Source organism: Limulus polyphemus, unplaced genomic scaffold, assembly GCF_000517525.1.
Source record: "Limulus polyphemus unplaced genomic scaffold, Limulus_polyphemus-2.1.2 Scaffold1923, whole genome shotgun sequence".
Classification (NCBI taxonomy): Eukaryota; Metazoa; Arthropoda; class Merostomata; order Xiphosura; family Limulidae; genus Limulus; species Limulus polyphemus.
This window is the reverse complement of record NW_013667533.1, coordinates 9,456-20,857: the sequence shown is the minus strand read 5'-3', so window position 1 is coordinate 20,857 and position 11,402 is coordinate 9,456. Positions and strand designations below refer to the sequence as shown.

The following is an 11,402-nucleotide window of genomic DNA, read 5'->3' as shown; positions in this document are numbered from 1 at the left end:
AACATAATCAAGAAGGATCTCCGTCTATAAACAAGGCAAACAGTTACATCTGTTACATCTCCCATTCAACCGCCACATACCTTAAGTGTTTAGTTAATGGAACGTAAATTCAATCTCTTCCATACAAAGACATATCGGTCAAGTCGCTGGATGCAGTGTCTATAGATTTCTGTACGATAAGATTGTTTAAAGTTTAAACTGACGCTGGAAAACAGTCGTCTTCGCACACTAAGTGGATTTTAGAATGTGAGTATGGAGAAATGGTGTATCTTGGACAGGTCAACCTTACGATGGAGTCTTTTGCAATAAAACTAAGCTGGAAAGCTATTGTCAAGGTGCACAGTTTTCAGATGGAGAATGATCAGAGGTAGAAACATGGACTTGCTTTTTCTTTTTGAACTTCGCGCAAAGATACTCAGGAGTTATCTGCGCTAGCCGTCCCTAATTTCAAAGTGATAGGCTAGAAGAAGGAAGCTAGTCAACATCATTCACCACCAAGTTTAGAGTTATTCTTTACTAACGAAATATTGAATTGACTGTCACATTATAACACCCTCATAGCTGAAAGGACGAGTATTTTCGGTTAGAAGAGTCAAACCTGCGACCCGCATATCACGAGTTAAGCGCTCTAACCACCAGGCCATGCCAGGCCCAACATGGACAATAAATAATGAAGAAGCTTCAAAATATGTTTGATACTACGTGCTGGAGTTCTATATTAGGTGAATATTTTGAATATATTTCAAAATTACATCAGATTGTAATAATCAAAATAATTAATATTATTTTCCCACGAGTCTGTATTCAAACATCTTCTTAAAGCAAAATAATATACTGATTTTATTACAATAATAATGTTATAATGGACTGATACCGCCTATATTAACCAGCGTTTCGTGTGTGTGTTTCATTAGTAACTAATATTCTCTAGCACACATCGGTAAAACTTTATAAACAATGTAAATACAATCATGACCATGAGTCGTGTGTGTGTGTGTGTGTGTGTGTGTTTTAAATCTAGTGTCTGCATTTTCAGAAAACTTTATCTTAAAAATTCGGTGATAAAATCTTTCTCTGTCAATCAGATTCTTGACCTATAGTTTTTAAACCTTTTATTTAGAGCAATAAAGTTACATAAGGTAGCGTTTACTATGCCATTACTATCTTTAAAATTAATACTCTGTTTTTCATCTATGTTCTAACGTGAAACGTACATCTTTATTCCCTCTTATTCTGATATTATCTCAGTTTAATAAAGTAACTGTACGTTCTTCCAATGTTACGTAAGCCGACAGTGTGACAATTAATTCTAGGTGTCGGTACACACTGGCACAAGATCTCTTGATAAATCACACATCCGGGAATTTAATCTACTAAACTTAAACCTGGCCTTCTTCTCACCGCACAATAAGATGATGAAAATATTCTTATTCTGATAAATGGCTCTATTTAAGACAAAAAATACCCTTTCATTAATCATTCACTTTATAAATAGGGTTGAAATAGGTTAGTGTTTTTGTTATAAACGAATTCGGTTATAGAAGAAGCGTATTAATATATTTTCTCCAATTAGTTTTTAAGAAAATATATTTGTAATTAATCTGTGGAAAGTACTAGCATTTAAAAATATTTAAGCACAAAGGTGGTGCTTTATTTTTAATTCAATACGTTCACTAATTTTGTGTTTGTCCAAGAAAATATTTTTATATAGTAGTTTTGCTGTTTTTAACCTCATTTTAGCTTTCAAAGCACCAGAATAATATCATGTCTTGTTCTAGCGTTGATTATTAAATAAATATCAGATTTCACATTTCAATGTATTCATAATAATAATTATTTTCTTATTTATGCCATAGCCATGGATTCCAAAGTAATACTTCTAGTTGCCTTGGTGATCGTGCCAGCTGTATCAGCAAGTAAGTTGAGTTATTTGTCATGTCACTAAATAGTTGGCTTGTAATGGGCAATTCAGATTCTCTTATTTTACTTGCAATCAACCATGTTTAAAAGTCGCCGGCCAAAATTGGCAACTGTATTGTACTGCAAGGTGCACATTATAAAAAAATATTATTATTTTTACAAGCTCAAGTAATCAAATGAATATATGTAGTTTACTACAGTTTTGTTGTTTGTAAATTCAAATATTCAATGATGGTTTTTCACATTTTACAGTTTACTTTGGTAAACATCTCCCTTCTATTTTCATTACCTATTTTGAAATTTTGTATCGTTTGTAACTGAATTTCTACGATATCTCCTATATATTGGCCCGGCATGGCCAGGTGGTTAGGGCGCTCGACTCGCAATCTGAGGGTCGCGGGTTCAAATCCACGTCCCGCCAAACATGCTCGCCCTTTCTGCCGTGGAGGCGTTATAATGTGATGGTCAATCCCACTATTCGTTGGTAAAAGATTAGCCCAAGAGTTGACGATGGGTGGTGATGACTAGCTGCCTTCCCTCTAGTCTTATACTGCTAATTTAGATACGGCTAGCGCAGATATCCCTCGTGTAGCTTTGCGCGAAATTCAAAACAAACAAAACTAACCCTTGGAATCTCTGACCTGGCCGTTCATCCCATGGGTCGCATGAAAAAATACCAAATTAATTTTATATATTTCTAATACTTCTTTTTTTTTTCTCACGCAGAATTTTTATCGGTGGGAAATGCCAACGACTATATTGACAAGGTTATAGAAAATGCTAAGCTCGCTATTGGCTCAGATATTGACCCTTTGCCCTTACCAGAACACACAGTCGGATTTGAAAAAAAAATATTGCTTATAACCTACACAGGAGAAGCCAAGCTGTTCGATGGTTATATTTCTGGCTTATCTAGCTTGCATCGAACAGGTGACTGTACTATTGCCAAAGCAGAAGATCTAGTAAGCATCTTTGCTGACGTAGGTTTTAACAACATAGAAGCCAGTTATAAAGGTGAAGTTAAATTCATGGAACTTGGGCCCACAATCACTGTCACAGCAAAAGTTGAATCCATCAGGATCAAGATGGGAATAGCGGCATCAACCACAGATGAAGATTCTGCCCTTCAGAGTTTCGAGTTAACTGAAATTACTGGCATTGAAGTAAAAATAGGAGGCCTTGGACTTCTAAATTGGATCTTCAATTTACTTAGTAACTTGGTGATCAAAATTCTAAAGAGAAGTATCACCACGGTCATTGAACGACAAATACGAAATGCTATCGCCAGCGAAATCGCCAAAATAAAATTTCCAATTGATATTTGACTAGTGAAAATTTAACTGCAAAGAGCAAAAGCTACTTTTTCCTACAAATCAATCAGTTTTTGTTTGTTTTATTATATGTTCATTTAAATAGACAATGTGGAAAAAATTAATGAACTTTTTTTCTTGACAATATCAGTTAACTTTTATCCCACCTGATATCTTCGCCTAACATTTTTGTAATTTTACTATCAATAAATTGGTGACTTGCCAGTAGTCCTCTGTTTTTCTCTTTCGTCAGTATTTAAACCAACACTCAATGTTGCTACGAATGAGCCGGATGGTGGCCCATTACCTAGTATGCCGATCTGTGGATTTCGAGTTCCCTAGTTCGCGACCCGTTATCGCCAAATTAATCGTGCTGCTCATCCTGGGGTCGTGAGTGCTTTGTGAGAATGATGGTCAACTCCTACTTTTCGATTAGAGTAGCCCAATTTAGTATCGGTAACGCAGAGAAGATAGATTTCTAAGTACGTTTTAAAACATTATTTTATCCTCTAATTTCAGAAATAAGAATATTAAGTGTACTTTTTCAGATACATCACTCTTCATTTCTTATTGATGAAAATTTTAAATTTCACTTTATCTTCTCGAATGTCGAAATTAGTCTTATAAATTAAATTGTTAGTTAAAAGTTTTGTGGATTTAAACCTTTCAGGTTTGTGTACACTCTAGTAAAAACTTTTTGAGATTGTCTTGCATGAATGTGCGTCAAACACATTGATCAGTTAAATACTTACGTAGAGCTATCATAAAATACCTGCGCTCTGTTGTGGGATTCAAAGATCCTCTCATGATTCACAGAAGCACCAATGTACCGATCAGACTTCGCTATTATCCCCAGTTACTTCTACAGCTAACCTAAAGGGGTTCGTACCATTAAAAAATAAATAAATAAACGTTAGGGCACCTGCCCCTGGTACCGCTAACTTGTGAGTGGGGTTATGAACACAGTTTCAAAAATGGCGTTCCCAGGATCTTGAGAAGAGACATGAACACAAATTCCAATGCCAAATTCGAATTCAGCGACTTTCCAAACCCATCCCAGGATCCCAATCCTGCCTGGATGACCGTCCGGGGGGTTTAACCCCCTTTGGCACCTCCTTCGTAAGAAGCTACGCCATTCAGATAAGGACACCTCCGGGTCACCCCGAGTCCTCCTACCAGGTTTGTTGATGCTGTCTCCAAAACTGTGGGAAGAGTTCGTGTACAACTAATTTCTGAAACGTTCAACGTGAATTGATATTGGATTTATCAGACTGCCACATGATTATTTCACATCACTAAAGACTGGCTCTTGCATGTCGTTACCAGTACGTTAGCATTTCGCAAATAAGTTTTGGAACAGCACATGTTTTTATGGAAAACATCTTTGGTTGCAGTTGTCAAGGGCTTTGTTTCAGTCTTAATTAGTAGTTTAATGTCTAAACTGAACTGTTCAAAGACAAAAAATAAATTCCGTAACTCTAATAACGAAAACATTTTGTGAAAAAAGCGTTTTTATTACATACTGATCAAATAAATCTTATAAATGATATTTTGAATTTATAGTAATAAATATTGTAACCTGACTGTAAAAAGTTTCATTTTGACACTCTTTAACACTGATTATTTTACACATACAAATTTTCAGAGTCTAATAAACAATAACTGTTCATAAATTTTGTTGCTAAATTATTACGCAATTTTAAGCCAGTATTTATCAACCTTGCTTTGTAAGTTATTTTCCATTAATTTAGTGTTTATGTTTTAAAGCACATTTAATAATCAGTAAGAACTGTGGTTTTGTCATTCTGCATATGCATGTTTGTTTGTAGTTATGCACAAAGGTACACAATAGGCTATCTGCCCAACACGGGTATCGAAACCCGGTTTCTAGCGTTGTATGTCCGCAGACATACTGCTATGCCACTTGGGGGGGGGGGGCTCTGCATATGCACTCATTGATATACATTTTAGTTTCTTACTCGATGGGGAATACACTGCAGGTTTTGTATATATTAGATAAACTACATATCCTCCAGTATTGTATATTACTGTAGTATTTTATTAACTGGCCGGCCATAGCCTAGTGGATAGTATGCCTGGATTGATGATCCAACGATTCGTAGCTCTCGCTTTCTTGCCATAAAAACGCTCACAGCACTTTATGACCGTGGGTGTTCTATAAGAGTGACAGTCAAATCCCACTATTCAGTCAGATGAGAGTAGCCCAAGAGTAGGTGGTGAGTGCTGCTTTTACTCTAGCCTATCAATTCAAAATTACGAACGGCTATGTGGAAATAGCTTTTGTGTAGCTTTGCGAGAACAAACAACCTAATTAGCTAAATATTGTGTGGTATTGCTTGGACTAGATACGCTATAGTGTTACAGTACAAATATAACGGATGTACACCGTGCAAGATATGCTAGACATAGTGAGATTCTCTGCACCCTTCTCGCTTTATATGTATATATATATATATGTATTTCACTATTGTTTGATCATTCATTTAGGTTTCTTGGTTTTATCGGAAACAAGCATTACGTGATAATTGCTATTTCTACTAGAATGACATATCCTCCCTTAACCCGCTTTATGTCCGTGTGTTGGCTATAACGATTTGCTTCACCTTGCATGTTATGAAATAGATCATCCAATTTCTAACTATAATTGTGGGTAAGATTTGCTAGAAAATGACAAATCATTAGGTTTAAAAAGACAGCAAGCAGCTGTTGATAGGGAAAGAAAAAAGATAGGATTCTATATTTGTTCTTGGTCAAGACTTTAATAACTGTGCTACTACCACAGATATTAGAAGCTGCAAAATTTGGCAAAGTAGAGGAAGCCAAACCCAAATGAGACCAATCAAATGAGTGAACCAGTGGGACAAAAGTGACAGCAGAGGAAGATGAGCTATCAGCTGGCCTTGGTGGATTTTGTAACCTCAAAGAATATTTCTGACTTATTTGTAATCCTTGACTGCACTTTACTTCTATTTGCAAGAGCTGATTAACCTATATATATATATATACTTAACACATTTTATCAGAAAATTATCTTTAACTTGTTATATATTGTATAAAGATTAGTATCTCAATCTAATTTAATCTATACTGAGCGATTTCTAATAAGCGAATTAGAGTTGAAAAGGTTTTTTACCGTGACTTTACAAAACACATAAGGCCGATGCTTTATAACTCTGGTTCCAATGGCACACACGGATGACAATCTTAATCCGAGATGCTAGTCCATCACAAGTTAACCCCAGCTAACAGCTAGATTCCCATCATACAACTGGATATGCTGGAACAAGTGCAGTAAAAGATACAACAGTATGACGCGGGCCAGGTATACGCCTACAACTCCAAAACGTGAACATTTGCCTAATATGTTGAACTTCGTTTTGTAAAACTGGTCATCTTTGACTGACATGTAGTTGACCTTAAACAGTTAGGATTCAGAAATTACTTATGGGATAAATCCGATCATTAGGAAGCCGAGTTAGCCATTGGCATGGTAACATTTTTCTAAGATCCTGTCTCTCTCAACTACTGGAATGTTAGGATCATTAATCGTAGACTCAACAATCCTTAGTTTTACGATTCATAGTAACTTCAACCAATATATCTCTTCAAAACAAAAAAAATAATGGGATATGTCAACAAGTAACCAATACTAAAGACTTAATTAACTGTTCATGTCAATCGATACTCGAATAATATCATTTAGGCATCACTGATTCAAAATACTTTAAAAATATAATAATCAATTTTAAGAAGCGTTTATCATGTCACACAATTTTTCAGAGATTTCACGACTCACAAATGCTTGTTAAAGTACTCAAGACAGACGTTATGCACAATAAAAAATTATTTTCAAACTACTCAAATTTTAACAACGACAGAGCAAATAGGATACTAGTTTGTACTTAAATCATTGAATTTTAAAATATTTTCCATATTTAAAAAAACTAATGAAACACGAGATCAAATTTGAATATACATCTTCACGTGATTACATACCTCAATAAATTACCACGTGGAATCGTTTGTTTGTTTGATGTTAAGCTCAAAGTTACAAAAAGGGCTTTCCGTGTTGTGCCCAACAGGGGTATCCGAACCCCATTTTTAGCGTTATAAGTTCACCAACTTACTGCTGAGCACCACTTGGGATAAAAAATTAAGTGTGAATGTTAAGATGGTTTAATTTAAACCAGTAGTATATATATATAGATAATCTATACTTTAATTATTAAAACAATAAAAATATTCCTCCCTCAAATCATGTAACTCTCGCTGTTTGTGGGATACACTACTTATACTTAGGTTCGAAAAATCAGGCTAACACACAGTAATTACAAAACAGCAAAATCTATATTATATTTTTAAATGGTAACTAGATCTTTATCTGGTAACCTAAAGTTATTGTTGCATTTCATGCCTCTAAGAGTGTAAAATAATGTTTCGAGATGTAATGATCAGTAGAGTTATGTGAAAATGATTTGTTTGTAATGATCAGTAGAGTTATTTAAAAATGATTTGTTTTTGTTTTCTCTCAGTAGTTTTGAAGTTTCATCTCTCATATGATAACATGCTAATGCTTTATTAGTAGAGTTTTAATAATCTAACACCAGCCTTAGAGCACAAATAAGAACTTCTATAATTCAAGCGCTCTCGGAAGGAAGACATTTCTTCATCAGAACCAAACTGGGAGTGATTAAGTTAAGTGTGAGGAAAGGTGGAGTGAAGCCATGGTTATGCAAGGTAGACTACCATGACAACCCCGAAGCAGTTTTTATAGCTTTCAGTGGGATGTTGCAGGCATGACTAGTTTCCATTGTGTAATACGACAAAGATAAATCAGGAAACAAGAATGTTAGATATAAAGAGTTTAGAAGCATGTTATTTTTTAAATAACTTAAAAGAGAAACTATAATGGGTAAATGAGTATTGATAAAGTAACAACAATAAAATATATGGTATGAAAATCAATTAGTGAAGAAATGTTGAGTAGAAAGAACTAAAAAAGTTAAAACATAACCATGGAAATAATCGTAAATAAATGACAAGTATTAAGAAAGATTAGGGGTAAACATAAAGTGCACCGCACAAGAGAAAGAAAAAATGTGTTTGACAGACAGAGAACTAATTAATGGTCGAAGGTCAGTGATTCGAGGATCTCCGCTTATTCCACAAGGATGAACAGTATATAATGTAGCAATTCAATAGGCTTCTTTCATTTCTCTATCAACTTTAGTTCTGAAACCAATTGAAATACTTAGGAGAATCACATTAATAATTGAATGACCGAGTTGGTCGAAATTTATGGTTGTTATAACGCTCTCTAAGGATCTCCGCTTATTCCACAAGGATGAACAGTATATAATGTAGCAATTCAATAGGCTTCTTTCATTTCTCTATCCACTTTAGTTCTGAAACCAATTGAAATACTTAAGAGAATCACATTAATAATTGAATGACCGAATTGGTCGAAATTTATGGTTGTTATAACGCTCTCTAAGGAAGATTGCATTTTATATTCTATATGGGATAAATGGCGTTATGCAAGAAATTTTAAATATTTTTGGTTATATTTGTCTGAAAAATGGCCGATAGTTTTATGAGCTTGCAGGTTAGACAACGAGCGTTATTACACGAATGACATCCTGTGGTGGATTGTAATTCGCTTGTGCATGAACAAAGATATCTTGAAGTCTGCTGTTTCGAAATGAATCAATGGGAACTTCAGAAAAAACATTGTCTTAATTTCTTAACTTCAAACGGAAATATTTAGTTCTCAATCTCCCTTGTATGTGTATCGTGACATCTCTTCATTCTGTCTTGTCAAATTAATACGTTTGATAGGTTATGCAAATTAAATTTGGAAACTGTAAGATGAAAAAAGTATTATTAGTCTTAAAATGAAAATCACCTTGCCCTTCCGATTCTATATGTTCACGAACAATTTTTTAGCAAAATTGCTTAATTAAAAACCCTGAATTTCTTCACAATAAAATTTGAATGTTTACTAAAAACTTGAAAATATTTCTGAGGATACACGTGCCGCATTAAAAGTTGTGGTATGGATACTTTCATGCTTACCTAGTGGTTACAAGATCGTCAAAATGACCGAGCCCATGTCGAGAGAGTTAAGTAATTCAGAACCAGCTGTTCAAATGTAGCGTTTTTCAGAATGAAGCTTCACAGGGCTTTGTTGGCTTTCAATATGGCCCATAAGTATGTTGGCATAACTAGGAACCATCTAGTACCCTCTATGGCACCGTTAATCTGAAAGTAACGTTCCCTTTTTGAATTCATATTTATTTAGAAATAAAACAAGACTAACTAGGTCGATTACTTTTCGAGATCTGGGTTGATTGGAAAGGTTTAGGGCAGTTTTTTAGAATTTCAAATCCTTCATCGTGTGGAACCTTGGAGCTAAGGGTTCTGTTGCCTGTTCATTCTATTTTCATTTATAATACAGACATTATGTCGTTTACTGTTAGTTGGTATCTGATTAAAATAGTTAATATAATCTTAACATTATCAAACTGTACATACACAGTGCAAATATAGTATATATTTTCCTATTAAAGTTAACATATTAATATATTCCTGTTTCCCGACTGCTCAGATTTATTGACACAAATAAACAATGACTCTATTGTTAACAGTCACCAACAATAAGCATAAAACTGTTCTAGAAAACCAAAAAAATGTCGTTTTGTTTGAATGCTCTTAAGTTTTTCTTTTCCATATAAACACAATTCTATATGTGGTTTAAGATAATGCTTTGTCATGTCAATTCATTCAACCCATAAAATTATTGGGTCAGCTTAAAACATCGTGCTTCTATGACTAATAAAAAGACACTCGAAACCATAAATTGTGAAGTAATTATAATTAGCTTAATCAAAATTACATTAAACCATAAAAGAAATTGTCCAAAAAAGGATAAGAATACGAACATTTTATAACTCAGTCTCTACAGTGCATTGAGAAAATTTAATTCGGAAGTATGATCTTTATTTATAATAAATAGGAAACTGTAGATTTTTAATTTTATCAGCAACAACTCGCTTGACAGTCCACTGGATAATGGTCTTTATAATTCCTTTGAAGAATTTCAAGACAAGTGAAGTTAAGATAGTCATGAGCCAGCTAAGTGGTCCCAAGCCATTAAAAGTAACAGTCAGACCTTTCATTTCATCCATATCAAACTTTTCTATGGTTGGAATGCCTCCAGTTGAAGGATCGCTCGAGATATCCATATTGATCGTGACGTACCCAATTTTACCCTCTACGGTAACTGAAGGTCCAAAGTCCATGAAGGTCACGGTGGCGTGATAACGCAGTTCAAGGACTCCCATACCTAAATGGACCTTAACATGCATTGTATTTCCATCTTGGACGTCAATTGTGCAGTCACCATTACGATGAATAGTGGTCAAACCGGACAGAAGTCCATCGTATAGCTTGGCTTCACCACGCCAGGTCACTAACAAAATCTTTTTCTCAAAACCAATGGACTTGTCAGGCAAACTGTATGGCTCAAGATCATGGGACATGCCCATTTTAGTTGCCTCAATCAACTGATCAATAAATTCGTTGGCATTTCCAACATCCATAAAAGCTGTTTTGTCACCTGTTTTGAATTTGTAAAAAAAAAAAAGTTTGAAATTACAATAGTATTCTGATTTATATTAATTTATAAGATTTTGTTTACTCTCTAGAATCACAAATTGGTTTGGAAAATAATCAAATTATCACTAATTTATTGAACAACAATTAACAGGGAGATAAGGGCCTGGCATGGGGTCGTGGCTAGAGCGATCGACTTGCAATATCATTTCAACCATGGGAGCGTTATAGTGTGACGATCAATTCCACTATGCGATTAGAGTAGCTCAAGATTTGGCGGTAGATGGTGTTCACTAGATGCTGTCCATCTAGTCTATAACTTCTAAATCAGGGATGGCTAGCGCAAACAGCCCACGAGTAACGTTGGGCGAAAATCAACAAACGAATTAGAGAAACAGAATAATGTACTACATAACATGATTTCGCTCTTACTCTCATTATTTCTACTCGAGACTTTAACATATTTTTATCCCTTTGGTACAGAATGTTCCTTTGTACATGCGCGCCTTTTTTTTTTTTTCATTTTTTTTTTTTTTT

The 11,402-nt window shown here is 34.7% G+C and overlaps 2 protein-coding genes across 4 annotated transcripts in view; one reads left to right on the top strand and one right to left on the bottom strand.

Moving 5' to 3' along the window:
- Positions 1-655: 655 nt before the first annotated feature.
- On the top strand, positions 656-3,458 carry LOC111087247. Of its 2 annotated transcripts, none has more exons than XM_022393253.1 (3): positions 656-722; positions 1,857-1,916; positions 2,647-3,458. In XM_022393253.1, the coding sequence occupies exons 1-3, from the start codon at positions 671-673 to the stop codon at positions 3,243-3,245; spliced, it is 711 nt and encodes a 236-aa protein (XP_022248961.1). In that variant the 5' UTR covers positions 656-670; the 3' UTR covers positions 3,246-3,458. The 2 variants fall into 2 exon arrangements, with proteins under 2 accessions (XP_022248961.1, XP_022248960.1); XM_022393252.1 differs by lacking the exon at positions 656-722 and adding an exon at positions 1,413-1,506.
- Positions 3,459-10,103: 6,645 nt separating this feature from the next.
- The window catches only part of LOC106465370 (mite allergen Lep d 7-like), a 9,151-nt gene continuing 7,852 nt past the window's right edge, over positions 10,104-11,402 (bottom strand). For both annotated transcript variants that reach the window (XM_022393250.1, XM_022393251.1), the window contains exon 3: positions 10,104-10,869. In XM_022393250.1, the coding sequence (XP_022248958.1) occupies positions 10,250-10,869 (620 nt within the window). In that variant the 3' untranslated portion in view covers positions 10,104-10,249. The remainder of the gene's footprint in view (positions 10,870-11,402) is intronic.

Coding starts and splice junctions, on each gene's coding strand:
- LOC111087247 (XM_022393252.1), top strand. CDS start 1,440: ATGGCTCTATTTAAGACAAAAAATACCCTTTCATTAATCATTCACTTT. Junction 1,507..1,856: donor TATAAATAGGGTTGAAATAG/GTTAGTGTTTTT, acceptor TTTATGCCATAG/CCATGGATTCCAAAGTAATA. Junction 1,917..2,646: donor CGTGCCAGCTGTATCAGCAA/GTAAGTTGAGTT, acceptor TTTCTCACGCAG/AATTTTTATCGGTGGGAAAT.